The following is a 22,060-nucleotide window of genomic DNA, read 5'->3' as shown; positions in this document are numbered from 1 at the left end:
ATAATTTAAGGCATAATTTGGCGAGGACTCAATTTGGATTCAGTTTGCTTGTCCTGGTTGTGCCAACAGCTCCTATTTTAAAGGGCAGGGAAGTATTTTCTTTTCTCCCTAGTTACAGTGAAACACTCTTTCTTCTCCAGCCTACCTCTGCTCTCTGCGTCTCCCTTGCCAACTGATGGACGGAGGAAACGCAATCATTTCACACAGGTTTAGGAGCTTCCTACTTACATCTCCAGGAAAGCATCCAGGATTTATCCGGGGTGTTAAATGACCTTTCTCCATTTGAAAAAATAAGCGCACAATTTCACTCTGTCAAGTGCGAAGGAGCTATCCTACCTGCCCGTAAGTACCAGTAAAAGCTTGTAGTAATCGCTTTCTATGCGATTTGGGGAGGAATTTGCTTTTTTTCCAAAGGAAACCTGGCTTTTCATGGGGCTCTGCCCTAGAGAGGGGCTATCGGGCTCTGCATGCAGCGGTGAGGGGCAGTTGGTGAAGGGCATCCCTAATACATCTGTGGAGACCTACCCCAGCCCTGAGCCTTCCTCCTCAGCCCTGCGCCTTCCTCCGCCTCCTTCCTCGCTGGGGGGAAGCCCAAAAGCCGAGCAGGGGAAGGAGAGGGGGCAGCAGCCCCGCGGCGGGGTCCCCCCGGGAGAGCAAGCGGAGCGGGGGGGCAACAGCGGGAACCCACGCGTGTCCTACCGGCGGCACCCCGAGAAAACCTGATTTGATATATTTGATTTTTTTTTTCCCCTGCTTTGTTTCGCTTGGGCAGGCGAGGAGCTGATTTCAGACGCAGAGCCTCCCTTTCCTTCCAGGGCCTCCTCACTGCCAATCCCGCAGCCCCCCGCCGACCTCCCTCCCCGCAGGGCTGCCCGGGCAGCGGCCGGGGAAGGAGCCCTTCCCCAAACAAAGGGCCGGAGCGCGGCCAGCCCCGGTTATCAGCGCCCCGGCCGCGGAGGGGAGCGCCGGGCTCCCTGCTCCAGATTACAAGGCTTTGACCGATGCGGGGGTGGGGAGGGGGGGAGAAGATAAAGTTAACTTCCTCGGTTGGTCGTCTCCTCTCTGAGCGAACCATCCTGTTGAGCTAATTCCCCCTCGGCTCGCCCTAAGCCCCGTCTTTAGATGCTTTGCCTGTGTGGTCAGGAATAACAGAGGGGATGGGATGGGGGTGTGGTGAGTGAGGGGAAAGGGGAAGAAAGGAAGGGGCGGGGGGGGGAGAAGGAAAGAAGAAGAAGGAGGAAAGAAGAAGAAGAAGGAGGAGGAAAGAAGGAGGAGGAAAGAAGGAGGAGGAAAGAAGGAGGAGGAAAGAAGGAGGAGGAAAGAAGGAGGAGGAAAGAAGGAGGAGGAAAGAAGGAGGAGGAAAGAAGGAGGAGGAAAGAAGGAGGAGGAAAGAAGAAGAAGAAGAAAGAAGGGTCGGTAGGAGAAGAAGAAGAAAGGGGGGCAGAAGAAGAAGCAGGGGCCCTCAGGAGGAGCAGGGAGGGAGAGGGGACGCGGTTTGCCGGTGCGGCCGGCCCAGCCCCTCACCTTGTGGTTTTGGTAGGAGGTGACGGCGATGAAGGCGGTCTCCGGGAAGACGTGGGTGCAGAAGGCGGTGTTCTTGGAGCCGAAGCCGTTGTTCTCGTCCGCTTTCACGATGTGGAGCCGAGGCTGGTATTTGTGCATGGAGTTCAGGATGATCTAGGCGAGGGGAGAAGGAGAGGACATTCCGTGGGAATGGAGGGGGCACAGCGCGGCGCACCCCCACCACCACCACTGCCCGGGGAGAGGGAGAGGAGGAAGAGGAAGAGAACTCTGGCTGGCTCCTCCACCCCTCTTCAGGGCTCCCCCAGAAGGGCTGATTTAGGTGCTGGGGTGGGGGGGACATCTCTCTCAAGAACACCACCCCCACCCAAGGAGCCCATCAGGGCAGGATGATGCTGTGAAAGGTGGCTCCTTACCCGCTGCCCCCCCCCACCTCCACCAGCCCTGGGTTGTGCCACTGTCCCCTCACACCCCTGGCATCCTGAACCTGCGGCTGGTGGGGTCCCTCCGCCTTTCTAGGCCCTTCACAGCCCCCAAAACCTCCCAGCTCATCACCACGATGGCCCGGGCATCTCAAGCACCCCCAGGAGGGCAAAGAGGCAAGAAGAAGGGATGGAAGCAGAGGGCTGGAGGGATTTAGTGTGCCCCCCCCTCCGCAGAGGATGGGAGAGGAGGGTGGCGGGGGGACGCGCTGTGTTCAAGATAAAAAGCGGTCCCTGCTCGGTACCGGGTTAATCTCGGGGGAAGGTGGCGGGGGTGGGGGGCGGCGGGGGGCCGCTCGGTCACGATAATGACTGCCGGACCCTGGCGACAGCGAGACGCAGCGCGCCCCGCCGCCGCCTCCCCCGTCCCGGGGGTTTAAGCAAATTGCTTTGACATCCAGGAAAGTCGTAGACATCAACGGTGAACGATCTAATGGCTTTTAATTTCATTACAGCGACTCTAATTGAGAGACTCCTGGTGCAGCTCCTCCTCTGAAGTCCCTTATTGTCCCCTCAGCGCCTTCGGTTTGTTTAGAGGGACTTTTCCCTAGAGCCGCCTGTTCGCAGCGGGGGATGCTTGCCCCCCCTCCCTCCCTCCCCCCCCCCCCCCAGGGACTGCTCCCCAAAACCAGCGCGGGGGGTGGGAGAGGTCCCCCCGGCTGCGCTGCTGCGGAGTTCCTGCTCTCCCCTCCCTCATCCCGGGGCGGGGGGGGGAAATGGGGAAGGACCTGATCCCTGGAAAGCAGCACTTGCAAACCGCTTCGCCCCCAGCTCAAGGCAAAAAAAAATAAAATTAAAATTATAAAGAAAAAAGAAAAAAATCAACCCTCCAGCTGGAAGGGGAAAGGAGCACTCCTAAAAAAGATGCTCAGCATCGGGGGGAGGGGGGGGGTTTGTGTGGCCGCTCTGCCCTGCAACACACACACACACACCGTTTCTTGGCGACCACGTGGGCAGCGATTTAATAGCACAAGATTTATCACTAAAAAGCGAAGAAAAAAAAAACTTGGAAAAAATGAAACTGAAGTGTTGAAATGAGACTGGAGAAAAATACACTCTTGGAAAGGGATGGCGGGATCTGGATTCGCATACCCGCTTAAGTAATTATATATATATTTTTATAGATATATATATTATTCATATATGCACGTTTATATTTGCTCAGAGGAACACACATCTTTGGAGACCTTCGAAGGAGGGCTGTTTCTGGCTGCAGAATTCACACAAGTTTCACGGCCCCACGGGTCTAGCAAAGACTTTTTTATGTCCAAGAAGCTCTAGCGGGATTTCAATTTTTTTTATTATTATCTTTAATTATTGTTGCGGGGGGGTTTTTTGCATCGAGGGATCCACATGGTTTTAGGTCCCATTTCCTCGAATAATTATGCCTGATTGATTTTACCTGTTAGGCAAATTCACGGAGGCAGTGAGCAGATTTTAATGCTCCGAGACTCCCCATGAGATTAAAACCAGGTAGCTAAATACTCAATTAGGCCGGGCGACTGTCACCCACTCGTGGACTCCAGCCCCCGGGGTCTGTAATCAATTCCCACGCAGTGCTGCGAAATAGCCCTTTTTTAAGGTTTATGCTTCCATTTTGGGGGTTCTCCTTCACTGGGTTTCATCCCACCCTCTCAGGGAAGAGGATAACGGCCCACCAACGCAGCGGATTTGGGGATGAGCGACACTGCCATGACCTTGGTGGCGCTGGCAGTGGTGGGGGAGGCCACGCGTGGGTGAGGGACACGCCGTGGGAGAGGGCCGTGAGCACGCGTGGGGGCCCCGATAGCCCTCCGCGGGCGCGGTACCCTTCTCCCGCCCCCGGTACTTACATGTCCGAAGGGGTCGAGGTGGTTGTTGGTGAGTTTGAGCTTCTGGAAGGAAACCAGCTGCCTCATCCAGTGGGCGCCGGTGGCCGGGGAGTCAGGGTGCACGTACAGCCGCCCGGGCATGGCCGGCTCTGCCTTCCCCGTCACGGACCTGCGTGGGGACACAAGCACTGAGCTCCGGGCGGAGGGGCCCTCCCGTGGGCTTCTGCGCCCCTTCCACACCTCTACTTGGGTGCCTCCCGTGGGGTCCTGCTCCCCCACCCATCCCCTCCCGTGGGGTTCCTCCCACTCAGGTATCCCCGTAGGCGGGAGGCAGTGAGGTGCCGGACTGTCACGCCGTGCTGGGGGAGAAGAGTCATTTACCAACCCTGCTCGGGGAATTAATTGAGCTCGTTGGCACCTTTCCCATCGGAGATGGGTCTCGCCGTTTCCCGGTTTAACCCCATCCTTCCCCCGCTCCCCAATTACCCGCACCCGAGCCAGGAGCAGAGGACGGATCGTGTACCAATCCGTAAAGATTTTCCTGCCCGGAGATATTCCCTTCCTTAGTATAATTAAACTATTAGCCCTACAACAGCCAGTAATCTCATCGCCGCACAGAATTGCAGTTATCCTTAGCTAATTGCGAGAGATTTTTCTCTTTTTTTCGGATGCATTTTCCTCCCAAGGACTGCGGGAGCATCCCGAAAGGCTCAGGTGAAGCCCCTACAGCTCAACTCTCTCCTTCGCAGGGAAAAAGGAAGGATGAGCGGCTGATTTAAGGGTATCCCCCAACCTGCGCTGCCCAGGTTTGGCCAGTCCAGAAAGCCCGACACAGAAGTCTCCTCCCTCCCCTTTCTCCCACGCGTGCATACCATTTATTATCTGCAAATTTGTATCTGTGGTCATCCGCTGGTACAATATCCATCAACAGTATGTACTTAGTTTTTGGATTAAGTCCAGTGACCTTCACTTTGTAACTGGGGAACATACGCCTATTTAAAAAAAAAAAAAGAAAAAAAAAAAAAAAACAACCGTAAGTATAATGGTAAAGAAGGGAAAATTTTCCAAGGTGGTTTCGTGTGTGTGTTTGCCAGGAGGAGACGGCGGGGGGGGTCATTTAACAAAAGGGCAACGCCACACCCTCAGACGGACCATCCCAAAAGGCTCGGGCAGAGGATGGGTGCACCCTTCCCCTGGGGTGTGGGAGATATTTGGGTACCGCTCCGGGTCCCAGCTGAAGCAAAACAGGCGATTTATCAAGGCAGAATGGTAATTACGAGGTTGGCCCGTTTATTTATTCACCTAGTCGTGTGCCTGCTCGTCTATTCGTATTTTTATTAATTGTTTCGCCAAGACTCCGACTTCTTTGAATAAATCTGGTCGTGAGAACTTTTGGAAGCAAGTTATTTCCCTCTATACATAAACCGCTGGAACAGGAGGGGAGATTTGCCAAAAAGAGTAAAAAATATATATATTTCTTTAAATATATATTTAAAATACATTTATTTCAACCACCCCCCCATGCGTATCAAGGGTTCTATGTACAGATATGGGAAAAAAAGAAAAGCCCCACGCACGTTCAGGTGTGACACCAAATCTATGTGCAGCCATACACGCGTACAGAGACATCAGGAAGCACACCTGACAAACACTTGGAAACGCTCGGATACACACTGAGGACAGGGGCTTTTCGAAATATTTTCCATTACTGCAAGGCAGGGACTTAAAACACTGATGTTATTTTAGTTCGAGCTTTCCAAATATTTAAAAATAAAGCAGATGAAAATGTATCCCTGGACTTAAAATGCGCATGAACAAAAACCCCACACCTCTAAAAATACGGCACTCTGCTCCAAGGCTCGGGCTCTTATCTCTGCCATAGGGCATCTGGGCTGGGTTTTAATTCGGTTGTAAAAAGCTGGAGGGGGAAAGCTACCAACGAAGAAAGCGAATATTTAGCTTTAACGTTTTAAGGGAGAAGAAACCAAATTCCACCTGAAGAAGGAAAACACCTGACCAGCAAGAACACGGACTTCTCCAACAATAAACATAGGTTTTCTTATTTATATAATTCCCTATCTCATATCTCCCCTAAAGCCCCTGCACCGTAAATGTCTATTTTATTGCTCTCCAGATGAGCTTTCTGTCCACTGCGATATTTGTTTGAAATTTCTGCAAGGTGGTTTATGTCTCTTTCCGTGTGCTGCCTTTTTTTTTTTTTTTTCCTGTGAACTCGGGGTGGGTTTTTTTTTTTTTCGGGAGGTCCCTCCGCTCCCCCAACCCCGAGCGGGACCAGAGCCCAGCCCGTGTCCCGGCATCGGGCTGCGGGGGTCGGCAGGACCCCGGCCCCCAGCAGCTTCCCCCCACCCCTCTTTGCACCACGTCCCCTCGGACACAAGACCCTTCTTTAAAACCGATTTTTCCAGCAGCAGCGAGGTTCAAGCGGAAGGCGACCCGTGAGACACGTCTACTCGCTAAAACTTTATACAACCAGTTCGATTTTTTTTTTTTCTCCCTCTTCAGGCAAATTTTGGAAGACCACAACAAATACCAGATGACAGAGCAAAATGAAAGTTTGACTCTGCGTTGTTTATTGTGCCTCTGCAATCTAAAGCTACTACTATTTCTACGCGTGGAAGGTTGGGGGGGTTTTTTCCCCTTTCTCCGAGGATTTTAATTTAAAACCACAACGAAGAGAGCCTCTCTCAGTCTGCTCCCAGTTTGCTGGTGCGATTGGAAAGACTATTTTACTGGGTCTCGCTGGCTTAGGCACTCTTCAATTTAACAGTCCTCCAACATATTAATATTAAAGATAATGTTAAATCGCCTCAAACACACTCAAATACACACGCGTACACATATAAATATCTATGGATAAGGTTTACTAAGCCTGTCATGGAATCGATTACGCGCAGTCCCAATAAAGTTGGATTTGCAAGGCTGTATATTTTTCTACACACCCACGCAGACAAACACACACATATAGAAATGTGTATCTGGATGCAGTTAGATCCGCATGCTATTTATTCGCGGACGCACCTATCTATGCATCTAAACCGCTTTGCTATCAGTATATAAACAGTAGCTTAAGACAACATATACTTTTAAATGGGGTGGCGTGGGTGTTCTGGATATATTCGCCACAGTGCGTGTAAAATAAATGAGAAACTTCTGGTAAGCAGCGTAAGGCATTGCAATATCGCAGAAGGGCCGAGCTGCTCCTTTAATTAAAAATAATAATAATAATAACGAAATCGCCCAGCGAGCTGCTCTAAACAAGGTTAGCTTTTGGCCAAGTGGTTGCAACTCGCGTTCGCCTGGAAAGCTTCCAAAGGCCTGAAATTGGGATTAACGATCCAACTGTTCTGGTTAAGAAAGGAGCCAGAAGAAACAATTTCTTCTGAATATATCCTCGCAGGGAGGGTTCTCCGCACGGCCGCCCCGGGGGGCTCGGTCCCGCCCGGGCATCGCCGGGCAAGGGCTCTGCGGGCGCGCCCGGGGCCGTGGCACAAGCACACGCACACACACGCGAGGGGGGCTCGCACACCAGAGACGCGACCGTATCGATGTCAGGGAGAGCGGGACTGCGGCCGCAGACACGCACCCCCACCCACGCGGCGGTGCGGACACGCGTGCTCCCCCACCCCCCCCACACCCCGTAGGCAACAGTCCCGTCCTCCCCCCGCAAACACGCGCAAACGAAGGCAGATTCAGCCACGCAGTGGGACGCGGGGCCCCCCCACCTCTTACCTCCCGGCCTTTGTTATGATCATCTCCGTCCCCACTTCGTGAAATTTCAGCCACAGTTCCCTTTCGTGCAAAAACACTTTTATCCCCTCCATGCCCTGCGAGGGAGGAAGGCACAAACCGTCAGTCCCGAGCCGTGCGGGGAAGACCCCCGCCGGGGGCAGCCGGGCAGGGGGCGGCGGGGCCCCGCACGGCTCCAGCGGGAAGCTCGGAGGGAAAAGGCCGGGCGATGGGGGCCGGAGCTCGGGGCATTCCCGGGAAAATCCGGCCGCTTGTGTGGCTGCAAAGCCAGGGAGAAAACGGGATTTCAGGCCGGAGCTCGGGGATGCTGGTCAAGGCGCGGGGAGGGCTGGGGCAGGATCCTGCGGGCCTCGGTGCTCCCGGGGAGGGGGGGGCAGGGCAGGGAGCACCCCGAACCAGCCCCAGCCCGTCGCTGGGAGAAATACCCCAGCGCTGCGGCCCAGCTGCTCTCAAGAGATTTACACCCCTCCGATGAGTGATTTACACCCACCGGCTCCGCTTCTACAGGCTGGAGGGATGTGGGGTGTCATCTCTGCTCCTTTTATTCGCCCCCCCAGTCCACACGGGCCGCTGGCAGCGGGGCCCCAAGAGCCCCACGCCTGGCACCGCAGATGCCACCGCGGGGACGACACATCCTCCCACCGTGGGGCTGGAGGTACAGTGGACCCCCCGCAAGCCAAACACGTATTCCCCCCCCCGCTGAAAATGGAGCCGAAGCGCCCCGGGGGTCGGTTTCCAAAATACCCACGGTGGCCCCGAGCCCCACGACAGGCAGGGCAAGCCCGGGACCGGTACCCGTGCCCGTACCCCCGTGGGCGGCAGCCGCAGCAGGCGGAGGTTTCCCGCCAGGGTTTACCTGCCAGGGGACAAGCGGAGCTCTCCGGAGAGGCTCCGCAGCCGCTGAAGGCGAGGCGATCGCGGTGGAAAAGCCCCTCTCCCCCGCCTTCCCCAACCCCCCCCTCACCACCCCACTCCGGGCTGCCCCGAGCCGGCTGGGGCCGAGCGCCCGGGGACGGCTCCCAGCACCGCCCGGCCTGGGCGGGGAAGGCCTCGGCAGCGGGAAAGGAGAAGCCGAGGGGTGGCCTGGCCCGCTGCCGCTTCGGCCTGCTCTCCTCGGAAGCGCGGAGGTCCGCCGAGAGCTGCGGCCGGCGGGTCCCGCGTGGGAGCCCACGCGTGTCCCGGCAACACACGGTGCCCGGGGGACGAGGGCTGATGGAGGGTATGAGGGGCACCCTAAGGTCTGCCTGGCCCCGAGGTCGCTACGGGGGTGCCCACGCGTGACACCCCCGTCCTGCCCTCAGAGCCCGTGGCATGGGTGCGGGCAGGGCTGTACGCGTGCGAGTGCGGCTGTATCTGCGTGTGCATGCGTACGCCTGGGTGTACAATAGGTGCATATACCTGTATGTTTGTATCTTACACAAATAGGCACGGGCGTAGCACACACACACACGCTCACGCAGCTGCCAGCATGTGTGTTCACGTGTGCATTTGTACACTCGCGCGTGGACGCCTGCGATTGTGCATCTGCCGCTGCATCAGCGGGTGCCTCTCTCCGGTATTTTGGGTGCTTTTCCACGCGTGTCCCTCCACGCACCCCAATATTCACATGTGCACTTCCCCGCACGTCTAGCGCTTGAACACGACCCCAAATAACACTACAGAGGGATAAGGCCCACGATCAGGTGAGACTTTTCACTCCCGTGGGGCCTAAAATGACTCATCGCCGCCCAGAGCTGCAGCAACCACCCAGCTGAGCTGATATTTGGGGGGAAAAACGCCGAGAAAAGGGGGGGGAGGAAAGAGCGAGGGGGAGAGAAAGAGGAACGTGGGTCCTTACCTGCTGGGTGAAGGCTGCCTGGGGCGAGGTGGGGGACTTGCTGGTGGCCCCCAGCTGAGTGTCCTGCTTGGCTTCAGCCTGGAGCTCTTTGGCCTCCGAATCAGCCGGCGTGGTCGGGAGCCCAAAGCCTTCCTCGCTATCCGCCATGTTACGAGCTTCCTTCGCTGAATCCCCCACTGCAGGCACACATCGGGGAGAGAGCAGAGATAAGAGACGCATAAGTCAATGCTGACGTTTAATAAAATATATATATACACGCTTATGCAATGGGGAGAGAAGCCGGAGCGCTAGGCAGGGCTGCCCGGCAAACCCGCGCTGCCCGCAACTCACTTCCAGCTACCCGGGGAGGGAACAAGGCCCTTTAACTTTGGGAGAGGGAGAAATAAAGACTTTTATTTATTATCGCAGCCCGCAAGGGATGATAGGATTTGGGGGGGGGCGGGAGGGGGGAGAGGGAGGGGAAGGAGGAGGCGGTATTATTAAATGCATCTTTTGGAAAAGGTAATTTAGGTCTGTCTGGCAGGACACAGGGAGCAAGGCACCGGGGGGGCCGTGGACCGGCCAACTCATCGCATAAGTGACTCTGGAGGTGGGGGGGACACAGAGCCTCCCCCGAGCCCTGGACACCTTCAATTCCCTCGGGCTCGCTGCGGCCGAGGGGGCTTAAGCCCCCCCACTTTCCTCCCAGGGAAGTGGGAACTTTCACCCCATCCCGGTTTCGACCAGCTAAACGTCACCGACACGCGAGGCCACTTATATAACCCCAGTTTTCAAAGAAAATTCAACTTCTCGCACCCCTACGGAAAGAAAGGGAAAAAAAAAATAAATAAAAAAACCCCCTTTTCTCCCCCCACGCCGGACAGCTGAAAGTAAAGCAAAGGATGGACGAGATAATTAAAATATAAAAGTGCAAATAAATCAGTCGGTCGAGACACTGTGCAAGGTAACGCACACTCGGGCTGGTAAACGGGGAGTGGAATTAGGGCCGAACTGAACTAAGCAATAACATTTAGAGTAAAACCGCACCAGCACAGAAAACGAGCTTAAAAAATACAAGATTTACATCTGATGCGAGTAACCACAGTGAATTTTAAAAGCCGTATTTTGACGTAGCTTTAAAGGCTCTATCAGGAATGGTAAAAGTTTCAAAGCAGCACAAAAAAAAAAAAAAAGATAAAAGCAATTGAATTATCTGTTAGGTTTTTGTTCTTACGGAGTTTAGAGTTTTAGCAGCTTTAAAAAAAAATATCTCTTGCATGTTTCAAAGAAGAGGATTCATTTTTGAAAGGCCAACCATATGGAGGCAATATTGTTTTTAAGTACATGAGAATGTTTTGAAATGAGTTCTCCTTCTCCCTGCAACAATATTTAAAAGCCGTTTAAAAAAAAAAAAAGGGGGGGGGGGGGAAAGGCAATTCTCCTTTAAATGCAGAGGAAAATTGGGAGTGGAAAGGAGGGGAGAGAAAATGATCTTCCCTGCTAGTGGTGGGTAATATATACATACACGTATATATAATTTAAAAGGACAAAAAGCGAAGGGACTCCAGGTCCACAGCTCTGGAGCTAAAGATCATGTACAGAAACGGCCCGTGCCCCCCTCCCTCCCTTCCCAAACGCTCTTGTCCCACCGCACACCATCAGGCGCCTCCAGTGAGTGACTGAAGGGCGAAGCGAAACCGCTACGGGCGCGGAAAGTGCGCGGAGGGGAGCGGGGCCGAGGGCAGCTGCGGGAGCCGCTGTCCCGGGCCCGGGCACAGCCTGCGGGGGCAGAGCCGCAGCTCCAGGGACCATTTAAGGCTTTTCTCTTCCCCTCCTCCTCTTCTTTTTTTTTTTTTTCCCCATGGATTGTTGGGTTGTTTGGTTTTTGTTTTTTTTTTCTTGCTGCAGCTTGGGAAGTGCCGGTTATCCATTTTTTTTAATCGATTTCCCTCCAGCTTGGAGCTATTTTTCCCCCTGAGCTGGCAAATTTAGGGGGGAGGGCGAGGGGGAATAAAAAAAAAAAAAAAGATAAAGCACGTTTATTAAAACAAAGAGGGACCCGGCTATGGCAGCGCAGGGCAGCCTGCCTCCAGCGAGCCTCCCTGATGCTCTCCGCGTCGAGGCATAATTAAGCAGATATAAAAATAATAATAATAAAAAAGGGAGGGAGTGGCGGCAAAAAATAACGCAATAACTAAGAGCAATTGGCGATCCGTGGCTTCTAATTTTTTTTTTTTTCCCCTTTAAAGAGCTTCTGAGAAGAAATAGAGCTTGACAGAACCAGGCCGCGGTGGCTGTATGAAAAATGCATCTTGCCTTGCTAAAGTAGCACCAAGTGGGTTTGCGGGAGGAAAAAAAGGGGGAAAGAAAAAAAAAATACCCACCCTCTGCTTTTGTTCCAGCTTCTCCCCGGCCCCCCCAGCCCCACACACCGCCGCGGGAGCCCTGGGGAGAGCAGCTCCCCCCCTTCCCCTGCACCCCACGTCTCCCGAGGCCTCGCAGCTCCTCGGCAAAGACAATTTGTGTCTAACAATGCCCCCAGCCAGCCACTTTCGCTCTCCCTCGGTCACACACACGCAGACACAGATTACAGACACCGACGGACATACATGGCAATGGAAGAGCTGTTACCTTGCTTGTTGAATTCCATGCAATCAATGCATCTCCATATATATAATGTATGTGTATATTTTCCCCCTTTGCAATGGAAATTACAATGGGATCAGGCTTCTCGTGTGCATATTTCCTTTTATTTATTTATTTGCGGATCAGCATGTGAAAACCCAGCCTGGAAGAAAAAAATCTATCCAATGCAAGCCTGCTTGCCTGCTTCTCTCTCTCTCTCTCTCTCTCCTGCTTTCCCCAAACACTTCCAGGTTGTCAGACGCACCAGAAAGGATCCTGAGACCAAGATAAAGCCCCCACCCCCACCTCTTTCTCAGCCTGATCTGGAAGATACAGTTTTCCCCACCCCACGCTTTCTACTCCACATCTAAAAATAATAATTAAAAAAATAGTCATAAAAAAATAGGGAGAGGACGAAAGAGAGGGAAAAGAAAACAGTACCCCTTTGGAGGAAAAAAAAAAAAAAAGAAGAAGAAGAAAAAGTTTCGGGCGGGCTGGCAGCCGCCGCTCCTCCGGGCAGGTTCGCGGCGCTGCCGCCGTGGCTGCGCGGAGCCGGGCGCGGAGCCGGGCGCGGAGCGCGGAGGTGACGTGGGCTCGTCCAGCTCCGTTCGCCAAGTGCCGGGACCCACTGCCCAACCAGCTGGGATCCTGCTCCGGAGAGACTCACTCTCACACAGCCCTCCCTCCCTCCCCCTCCCCCCCAAACCTCCTTTTCCAGCCTATTTTTCTGGCCGGCAAACAAGAACAAGGCACAAAGACAATCATCAAACTCCCCAGCAACCCTCCCCCTCTCCCTTACCTCCTTCCCCGCTCGCTCGCTCACTCCCTCCCTCCTCCATCCATCTCTCCCAACCAAAGAGAAAATTCAGCGCCTGGGAATATCCCCCCACCCCTCCCCTCCCTCACCCCTTTAAATAAATCGCTGGCTCCGCTAACCTCGCACCACCCCCGGCCCCCCCTGCCCTCAAAGGCAGCCTAGAGGTGTGGATTTAAACCCAGCTCTATATTTGCTAGTGCTCACAGAGGCCTTTTATCGGGGGTGTGGGGGGAAATCCCCCCCAAATGGACTCGCCTAATGGGTATAACCTGGGGAAAAAAAAAAAAAAATAAAAAACCGGGATGAAACGCAGCACAGTGGGACTGAAACCCAGCGAAGGTGGACCCCAGGGTGTGCGCGTCGGGTTGTGGCCCTTGTCCCCGCTTCTGAAGGCATCCAGGATCCTTCCCCTGCCCTTCCTCATCCTCTTCCTCACCCCTCGCAGCGCTGCCCGGCCGGCGGCTCGGCTGCCCCATGGCCCCGCCGCCACGGCCGAGGGCCGCAGCCCCCCGGAGCTCTTTGCCGTGCTCAAATAATCAAACCGTCAGCGAGGAGCGGGGATGTGGGTTTATCTGCATCTTCCTTCGCTCCCTCTCGCTCCCTTTTTCTAATGTATTATTTGGAGGGTAAAGTTGAATAGGTCAGCGCAGGGTAAACAGCCTCCCTGTCGCATTCTGCAGGCTGAAGAGAACCAGATTGGCGAGGCGGATTTTTGATAAGACTCGGAATAAATGGCATGGTTTAGATCTGCTCTGCCCACCCTCCTCCTCCTCCTGCCCCCACCCTCTTCTCGTCGGTGTCGTTGTGTCGTGTCCCCCCCCCCAAGTCTTTCGGGTTTTTTCTGCCTCTCGGTCATTTCTTTTTGCATTTCGCGGAAGTTTTCAGCAAATCCACCCGTGCTCCCAGCTCTCGCAGGGCGCGATAACACCGGAGCCCTCTGAAAGTTTGAGGTGAGGAAGCGAAAAGTCTGGGGGTGAGCGGCTATTGGGGAGGGGGGTGCGTGTGTGGGTGTAGTTTGGCATCTCCCAAACCCTCTCCATGTGCACGCCAGTTCAAACAGCCACTTGAGAAGAAACAGCCAACAGTAAACGGTTGCAAATAAGAATAATAAAATAACTGCACTTGTAGCTGCAGAGAATAAGCCAGAGAACGCTACTTAAACAAACAGAACAAAGCTTGTCCCATATTTCATTATTTTTAGAGAGGAAAGGAGCCGTGGAGCCCTTCCAAACACAAACAAACGAGCGAGCAAACCGGGCGGTTCTTCCCCCGCGGGGAAGGCGGGCGGCGGCAGGAGCAGCCCCGGCTCCGGCCTTGGGGCGAGCGGGCAGCGTGCGTCTCCCGCAAAAGCCTTCCCATCGCACGGACGCTGCTTTGAAAGGTGCAAATGGGGGGGGGGGGGGGCGGGAGGGGAGAATTAAAAAAAAAAAAAAAAGGAAGGAAAAAAATAAAGCAGGCGATCAGCGTGCTGCGGGAAAGCCGGGAGGCACCGCCGAGCGCGGCCGTGGTGGATGCAGCCGCTCCGCGCCGCACGTGTGGTGGGGAACATCCTTCAAGGCATTCAGTTCGCCCGAAAGAAGAGGCTTTTCTCTTAAAAAAAATAAATTAAAGCAGCGAGGAGAAAGGTTTCTCGCAGCTGCTAGCGAGAGAAAACACGAGCTTCCCTCCCCTCGCCGGAAAGAAAGGCAAAAGTGAAAATCTCTGAAGTTTGTAAGAGCGAACCCGAGCACGGCCGCTGCCTGGGAAAGCACTCACCTCTCCAATGCCAAACTAGCTCTCAAACACCTTGAAGACAAGTTGAAAACGATGCAAATAAATCGAATTTATTTCCGTCTGCAGGTTGGGGGGGAGGTGAAGAAGGAGGGAAAGAAAAAAAAAAAAAAAAAAAAAGGACCAAGTCCAGGCTCTCTAGGACTGTAATGTCAAGGCGAAGGAGCCTTCCAGCTAGAAGCCGATTTGTGGTCTCAGACAAATTAAATATTACTGTTTATTACCAGCCATACTCCAATAAAATAAAGAGAGTTCAAGGCGATAGCTGCTATCTCACGAGCTTTGCTCCTATAGGACACGGAGACGTCACCAACCACGCAACTGGCCTATTCTGTCATGGTTGACTGCAGCAGTAATGGAAGGTTAATTTGTATTATTCTCCTCTTTTTAAAGCCCTATCAGTGAGATTCCTGCCTTTTTTTTTTTCCCCCCAAAGAAATCCACTCGGTGCAATGCAAAATACAGCGAGGTTCTGCGTGTGCACCCTCTCTATATAGAAGCGTGTGTGTATATACACACATAAATGTATATATTCACGCGGCGAGACGTACAATCCACGTGTATATATGCGAGTGTGAGGGGGTATATATCATATATGAGTGTGTATCACCCAAGCAGACACGGAGTCGCTGGAAACTCCGGGAAAACCCACTCTTTCTTGGAAATGAAAAGAAGGAAACCAGTAGCAAAGCTCCCGCGTCACTAGGAGCAGCCCAGTTAACTCAGTGGTATTGGCATCATTCAGCTGAATTTATTTTAAAAATATATATATATAACGCTAATAGAGTGAACAGGAAACTTGTCAAATGAATGCTCCGGCGCCTCTGGAAGCAAGCACGCCGGGCTATATATAGTAAATGATAACCTGGTTATTTGCACAGATTCAAGTGTGCTTCGGGAACCAATTATTTGCTCTGATTTAAAAAAAAAAAAGTAGTAAATCGAGGCGATTATTTGCCAAATGAGATTGACAGGGAAAGAAGGAAAAAAAAACCCCAACACCAAAACCAACCCACCCAAAGACCCCAAAATCCCTCCAAGGGCAGCCAGTGGCTGCAGAGAAGCCACTGGCGCTTCCCCGCGTCCCAGCTCTCCCTCAGCCTGGAGGGAGATCTTGGGATGCGCTCACGGCCGCTGCAGAAAGATTTCACCAAGAAAAAAAAAAAAAAAAGATGCTAAAACGTTGTTTCCTCCAACAGAAAAAGAGAGGAGGAGGAAGAGGAGGAGGAGAAATAGGGAGAGAGAAAATAAAGAGCAACACCTAAGGAAGAGCGAGAAGTTCCTGCAGGAGCTGGACACTGCAGAGGGTGAGTGTTCCCAGGCAGGGACCTCCACAGCCCTGCTCCGGCCGAGGGGGCTGCAGGCAGCCTTCCCCTCCCGGCCGGCAAACCCTGCCTGCGTTTACCCGGTTTCCCCAGGCTGAGCTCTCCCCACCACCACCAAGCTCTGCAGACACCCAGGGGAAGCCAGGCCCTTAGCAAAAGGCATCAGCGAGGATGGGGGGAAAAAAAAGGGGGGGGGGGGGAGGGGTCGTGGAGGAAAAGCCCCCCCCTCCCCTTGCCCCGATTTGCCCCAGTGCAGCGCTGGATTTGGCCGCGCTCCTCAGCTCGGGGTCCCCCCAAATAACCGGGATGTGGGGGAAAACTCCGCGGGGGATGATCGTGCACTTTGCAACGCCGCCTCCTGCGGGGAGCCAGGCTGGCGCTCACTGCCCGGGGGTGCTGGCGCTGCCAGAGCAGGATAGGACCTTCCTGCTGAAGGCTTCTTACCCCAAATCAGAAATAAAAGTCACTCCCCGCACCCGACAAACACACACACCCCACAATGCCGCCTGAGGTCCCCCCGAGGCGGCTGCAGCCGGGGGACGGGGAACCGCTTCCCCCCGCCAGCCCCGCTCCGGATCCGGCCCGGGAACCGCCGGCTCTCGGCCTCCGAGCCGAGCCCAGAACCGCCGGGGTCCTGCGGCTGCTGGACCCCAAACCCCGCCGGGTACGGGGGAAAAAATAAGCAGCAGGAAAGCTAGCACCCGTATGTATGCAGATATACATATATATATATATATAAAAGTAAAACTGTGCGTGCATATGAGTCTGGACACGCGCAGTTTGCAAACACACACACGATGCGTTCTCCTTGCTCAAGTGTTTGAGTAAATTTTATATCAGTAAGCTGAACGTGCAACATACGCGCATAAGCGCAGAGATATATAGATACGCGTGCAATATACCTGTATGTATATATGTATATATGCACAGACACACAGGCACATCACAAAATCGTATGTGCGTGGATCTGCGGATAATGAGATCGTTATGCACACTCGCACAACGTCTATGCAAGTGCAAGCCATCCGTGCCCCATCCATTATACATACGCGTGAATATTTACATTTCATCACAGGTTTTGGGTGCGCACAAGCATCAATCTGCCCCCACCCTCCGCACAGCTCAGTGCGAGTGTAAATCTGCGCACACCCAAAACCCAGGCGAGTGGATAAATGTGTGCACACACCGCCTATACACCGTACTCCATATCTGCCTATAGAAATAGATATATAAGCTCCCGCATGCATGGAAATACCAGAGCGTCCATCAGCAGCCACGGACCCAAACACCCACACCGTGGACACTTACCTACGTGGATGTGGGGGTGCGTGGCTGGGCAGAGGGGACCCTGAGTCCTCTGCAACCCCCCCGGGCTCGCTCCCTGTTGCTCAGCTCCTCGCCGCAGGATCAGGCCCGCGCAGCCCCGGCCCCGCCGCCCGTCCCGGGGGCCTCAGGCCGCGGGGAGCCCCTGGTTTTGGGCACCGCATGGCCGGAGCCCTGCGCAGCCACTCTGCCCTTTTACTACCTTTGGAGGGTGTCACTCACCCTGGAGGTTTCTCCTTTCGGATTTTACCCTGGAGAGGTGGAAGGAGGCGGGTGGGGGGTGGGGGGGGTGGCCGGGGTGCTGGCTTGCAGTGGGGTCGAGGTGTCAGCAGTAAGAAATAGTGCCGAGCATGAACTCACTCCCCCCCGCGCACCCTTTAAAATCACGTCTTGGATCGGCTTAACCAAAGCGAAAAGCCTTTTGCTTTCCGCCCGCAGCCGGCGGCTCCTCGGCAGCCCCCCTGCCCAGGCACGGGGCAGCGCGCCGCTGGCCGCCCCCAGCTCATAAAACAGATATACTTCAGGATTTTGGGCTTTCTAATTCTTTTTTTTTTTTTTTTTCCCTCTAGAGATTTAGCTCTCCCCATAGCAGGGATTTTTTTTTTTTTTTCCCCCCCCAGTTTTAGGTAATTTACTTCTCCTCTCAGACCAGGTCTCTCTTCTAACTCCCTTTTGTTGGCCGCATAACCGCTTTGGCGAAATACGCACCTGGGAGAAAACAACTATTTAAAATAATCATCCTCTCTGGAAGTATTTTGGTCCATTCACTTTTTCCCCCCCCCCCCCCTCCCTAAATTGCTGTAGCAGCGACTGACTGCATTTATTTGAAGGTTTATCAGCAAGATGTTTGTGTCAAAGAAACGCCAATCCCGTTCTCCTCGTGTCAGTATTTCCATTACAAAACCCTACATTTAGTGGTCTAAAATTTGTATGCTTAGACGAGCCTTCGGGGGTAGATACCTGGGTCGAGCTTTTTATTCTATTTTTTTGTAATTACAGGTGAACAGCATTTTTCTTTTAAAGTTTGTGGTTTCGGGTCCTTTTTTTTCCCGCCCTTCTGGCTACTTTAAAAAAAAAAAGTTTGCAATTAAAACCCGTTCCCCACTCCCTTCAGCCCATTAATTTCTCAGGCGAACTGCAGGCTTTAAAACGGTGACGAAAATGAAAAATAAGCAGCCGGGCAGAAGCAGAGCTGCAGAGCCCCGCGTGGCGCGGGCATAGCGCTGTCCTTTGGAGCCTCCCACGCGTGCCCGTGGGATGGAAGTCCCTTGTTTTTTCCCAGATGGCAAACGGGGAGGGGGAGAGATGGTCCCAAAGCCAAGCTAGGAGCATCCCTGGAGCAAAAGGGATCTATTCTCTCTCCCCTCTCTGCCTCCAAAAAGACATCTCCCTCGGAATTAACTGCAGCCCGGAGGGGAGCTGAGGCTCGTCCCCCTCCCCAAATTTCCCCGTGGACACAGTGCTGCCCAGGGCAAGAGGGAATTAGGTTGCATTTCTGTTACCCCCCCGCCCCCGCCTCAGGGACCCAGTTCGGGTGATTTTTTGACACGGGGTGCCCATCGGATCCCCCGCCCCGATCAATGACTGATGCTCCCGATGGAGCGGGGCGCGTTATCGATGCCAGAATGGAAAGGCTAATCTGCTCTTGCCAAACAGGGTGTCAATCAGGGCGTTATCTCGGGGGCCGAAGGAGAAAATAAAAGCAGATAAGGCCTTCGCTCTCGCCCTGGGAAGAAAGCTAATGGGGGCAAGAGGGGGAAAGTCTTCAGCGCCCCGTGCCTTTCCCTGAAAGTGATCTTGCAATGACCTTGAAGGGGGAGCTGGGGGGCGGGATGGGGAGAGGAGCCCGAACCGAAAGGCTGTGAATCAGTGGCGGAGCAGAGGCCGCAGGAGTGACACCTGTAACCGCTCCCTCCTTCCCCCCGCGGCGGGCAGGACCGGCCCGCGGCCCCGCTTCTGCCCCGGGCACCCACGCAGCTCCTCATCCCGGCAAACTTCCTTCCTCCCTTTCTTTCCAACTCATTTTTCTTTCTCCCTTTCCTCCTTCCCAATCCATCTTGCCTTCTTTCTTCCTTCCCCCCGTTTTCTCCCCTTTGCTTCACCCTCGTTCTCTTTGCTTTCCCCTGCCCTAAAATAACGCGGAGCGAAAGCGCAGCCGAGCCCGGCCGATCTGTTATGACCACATTACCCTTTATATTAACAGGATACACCCAGCCCCGCTCCGTGGACGGGAACCGCGTGAACCTGGATTCGTGTGGGTGTCACGGGCATCCTAAAAAACATTTTTTATCCGAGCAGGGAAAATACAGATTATGGGAATCACCTAAAGAGCTCCTGAGGCTGTTTTTTGTTGCTGTTGTCTTCAAAAAATGTTCAGTGCAAAAAGAAAAAAAATATCCACAGGAAGAAAAGGGGAAAAGAGCATTTTTCCCCTTATAGGGACTTGCCCCTTGTGCCAGGGCTGGAGGAGGCCACGAGCTATAAATCTTAGGGCCCAGTGCGCTGCGCGGTCGCGGGTGGCTCCACGGCAACCAACGCAGAAGAGAAATCGGTTTCCGAGGGGCAGAGACCCACGGGTGTGCGGGGAAGTACCAGCGATATTTGCCAGCAGCGGGCCTCGTCCGTACCCTGCTGCCCGCAGCGTAGAGCTCTCATTCTGAGACTCGCAGGTAGCTTTTTCCACGCAAACAGAGGTGCGGAACGGGGCTGAGTATTTGGGTGCGGATAGATGCTGGTGTTGGCACTCGGTTTGGTGACCCCGATTTTCTATGTGCGCCTCCATCTATAAATCGCTGTAGGTTTATGCCTGTTCCATGTACATTAAGCGTTCATGCAGGATACGTGCTTGCCTGTTTTAATCTAGGTGGAGAAGTGGTTGTGGGCATAGAAAATCCTGCTTTCACGCATTTGAGAAATTACTAGGAGCTCATTCCGTGCCTCACTGTTGGGGTTTTGGGGTTGGTTTTTGTTTGGGTTGGTTTTTTCTTTTTTTTCTTTTTTTTTTTTTTAGACAAACATGCGTGTTACCTGCTGCTCTGCGTGTCTGCAGGCTGCCAGCACAGGGGCTGTGGGTTAATGCCTTTGCGAGCACATTTTGGATACCGTACGCTTGGAAATCGTTCATTTCCAACGAATAATTATTTTTAGGTGAAAAAAACAAAAACAAAAACCAACACTCGAATCTTCGCGCATAACCCTCCCTCGACGGAGCCCGGAGCCCGGGCGGTACCTGCGGAGCCGAGCCCGGTTCCCCCCCCACGGCTGCCGGGCGCAGGAGCCGCCAACATCCCCGCTCCGGGGGCCGGAGTAGCCGCTGTTGAAGACAATGCCTATTTTCTGTCATTAATAACTCGTTTCTTTAGGAAAAAAAAAAAAAAATCTCGTTTGGATCCAAGATTGTTTTTTATGATTCAGTTGGACAAGACGGAACACATGTTAGTTTAAGCAGGTTCATGAAATAGCTGTAAATCAAATAAAGTTTACGAGTTTAGCAGGAAATACTGAAAAGATGAAGAAAAAAAAAAAAAAACAACCCTCCGCCGAGGCAGAGACCAGCAGGCTAAAATAGTTGGTGGAGTTTTGTCCTGCTCTGTGTTTCTCTCTGTTCTCTTGTGCATCTTGCCGATTAAAGGCCTCGAGACCCCGTGTTGGCGCCAAGTGGCATGTTATTAATCAGTTATCCCTAGGTTCAGTCCACATAAGAGAGAAATTTAATCACCAGAAACCAGACCCGACATAAAAGAGAAATCTAAAATCAATTCCCGCCCGTCGTCGTCCCCCCCCTCCGCTTCCCCACCTCCGAAGCGATCAGAACGAGCAGAAGCAATCAAGATCTCGCTCCCTTTCCCTCTTAATTGCAGCAGGAGAACTGCAAACTTCTCCGAGCTTTACTCTGAAGAGCATTTAGAAAGAAAGAAAAAAAATAATTAGAAAAAAAGAAGGAAAAAAAAATCCCAAACACCCGCCACAGCAACGCAACGAGCTTGTCCTTGATCTCACTATAAAAACGTGATGGGGGAGAAATATCCCAGGCGGAGCCTTTTATAATGGAAAAGGGGGGGGGGGGAAATCACATTTATCGCTGTTAAAATGATCTTTGAAGGCTCCTGGGGTAAGAGCCCATTGGGGAGGGGTCCCCCCACCCCAGATACCGGTCGGGGTATCCAGCCCCCCGGCCTCTGCCTCCTTTCCCCCAGCCCAAGGTCCACTCGGGGACGGGAATGCTGGGGTGGGGGTGGGGGGTGTTTCTCTCTTCGGGCACTTCCCGACCCACCAGCAGTGTGCCCCCTTTTCTGCCAAGGCGTTTTGGGTAGGAATGCCCAGGTTTGGGTTAGGCCGCGTGGGTAGGAGAAGAAATCCTTGGCCCTTCTCGTTGTCTCCGTGACAGGGCAGGCGGGAAGGTCCCCTCCTCCGGGAAGGGTCCGGAGGTGACAGCAGGGGACAAGTCACCTGAACATCCCGCTCCCTCCCCAAAAAGTCTCCTTGAAACCCGGGAAAAGTGGAGTGCGGCGGGGATCGGCTCCGCGCAGCCGCGGGAAGCAACCGGGCTCGGACCCGCGGGTTCCACGCGTGTTTTGCGTGGGAGCACAACTCCCCAGGTTTCGTCCCGAGTGCCGGGCACGGCTGGGGGCGGGGGGAAGTATACGTGTGTCGCGATTGTCCCTCGGCTGCGGCTCAGAGCCGTGAAGGGCACACGGGGGAGGCGGGCGGCCGCCCCGGGGCTATATTTGGAAAAGAATTTGGAAACCCTTCCAGCAAATCTGTGCGAAAGGTACCGGCCCGATGGGAGAAGCTTCCCCTGG

General features: G+C 53.8%; 1 protein-coding gene and 1 long non-coding RNA gene across 7 annotated transcripts in view; one reads left to right on the top strand and one right to left on the bottom strand.

Moving 5' to 3' along the window:
* TBX5 (T-box transcription factor 5) overlaps positions 1-22,060 on the bottom strand; it is a 67,040-nt gene that overhangs the window by 29,787 nt on the left and 15,193 nt on the right. Inside the window, exons 1-7 of one of the 5 annotated variants that reach the window (XM_054844789.1) lie at positions 13,277-13,469; positions 12,030-12,186; positions 9,420-9,595; positions 7,565-7,659; positions 4,687-4,806; positions 3,836-3,983; positions 1,525-1,677 (exon numbers count right to left, since the gene is read on the bottom strand). In XM_054844789.1, coding sequence (XP_054700764.1) covers positions 1,525-1,677; positions 3,836-3,983; positions 4,687-4,806; positions 7,565-7,659; positions 9,420-9,595; positions 12,030-12,048 — 711 coding nt within the window. In that variant the 5' untranslated portion in view covers positions 12,049-12,186; positions 13,277-13,469. Of the gene's footprint in view, positions 1-1,524; positions 1,678-3,835; positions 3,984-4,686; positions 4,807-7,564; positions 7,660-8,438; positions 8,493-9,419; positions 9,596-12,029; positions 12,187-13,276; positions 13,470-14,595; positions 14,706-17,243; positions 17,508-22,060 lie in introns of those variants that run through there. The other 4 variants (XM_054844790.1, XM_054844791.1, XM_054844792.1 and 1 more) reach the window with 4 other exon arrangements.
* On the top strand, positions 13,648-20,240 carry LOC129213931 (uncharacterized). 2 transcript variants are annotated; one of them, XR_008579574.1, is made up of 3 exons: positions 13,648-13,790; positions 15,810-15,917; positions 19,462-20,240. It is a non-coding gene; the product is annotated as an uncharacterized LOC129213931 (long non-coding RNA). The 2 variants fall into 2 exon arrangements; XR_008579573.1 differs by lacking the exon at positions 19,462-20,240 and having other exon boundaries at positions 15,810-15,921.

Source organism: Grus americana, chromosome 16 (assembly GCF_028858705.1).
Source record: "Grus americana isolate bGruAme1 chromosome 16, bGruAme1.mat, whole genome shotgun sequence".
Taxonomy (NCBI): Eukaryota; Metazoa; Chordata; class Aves; order Gruiformes; family Gruidae; genus Grus; species Grus americana.
Note: the sequence above shows the minus strand (reverse complement) of the source record. Positions and strands in the feature narration are given on the sequence as shown.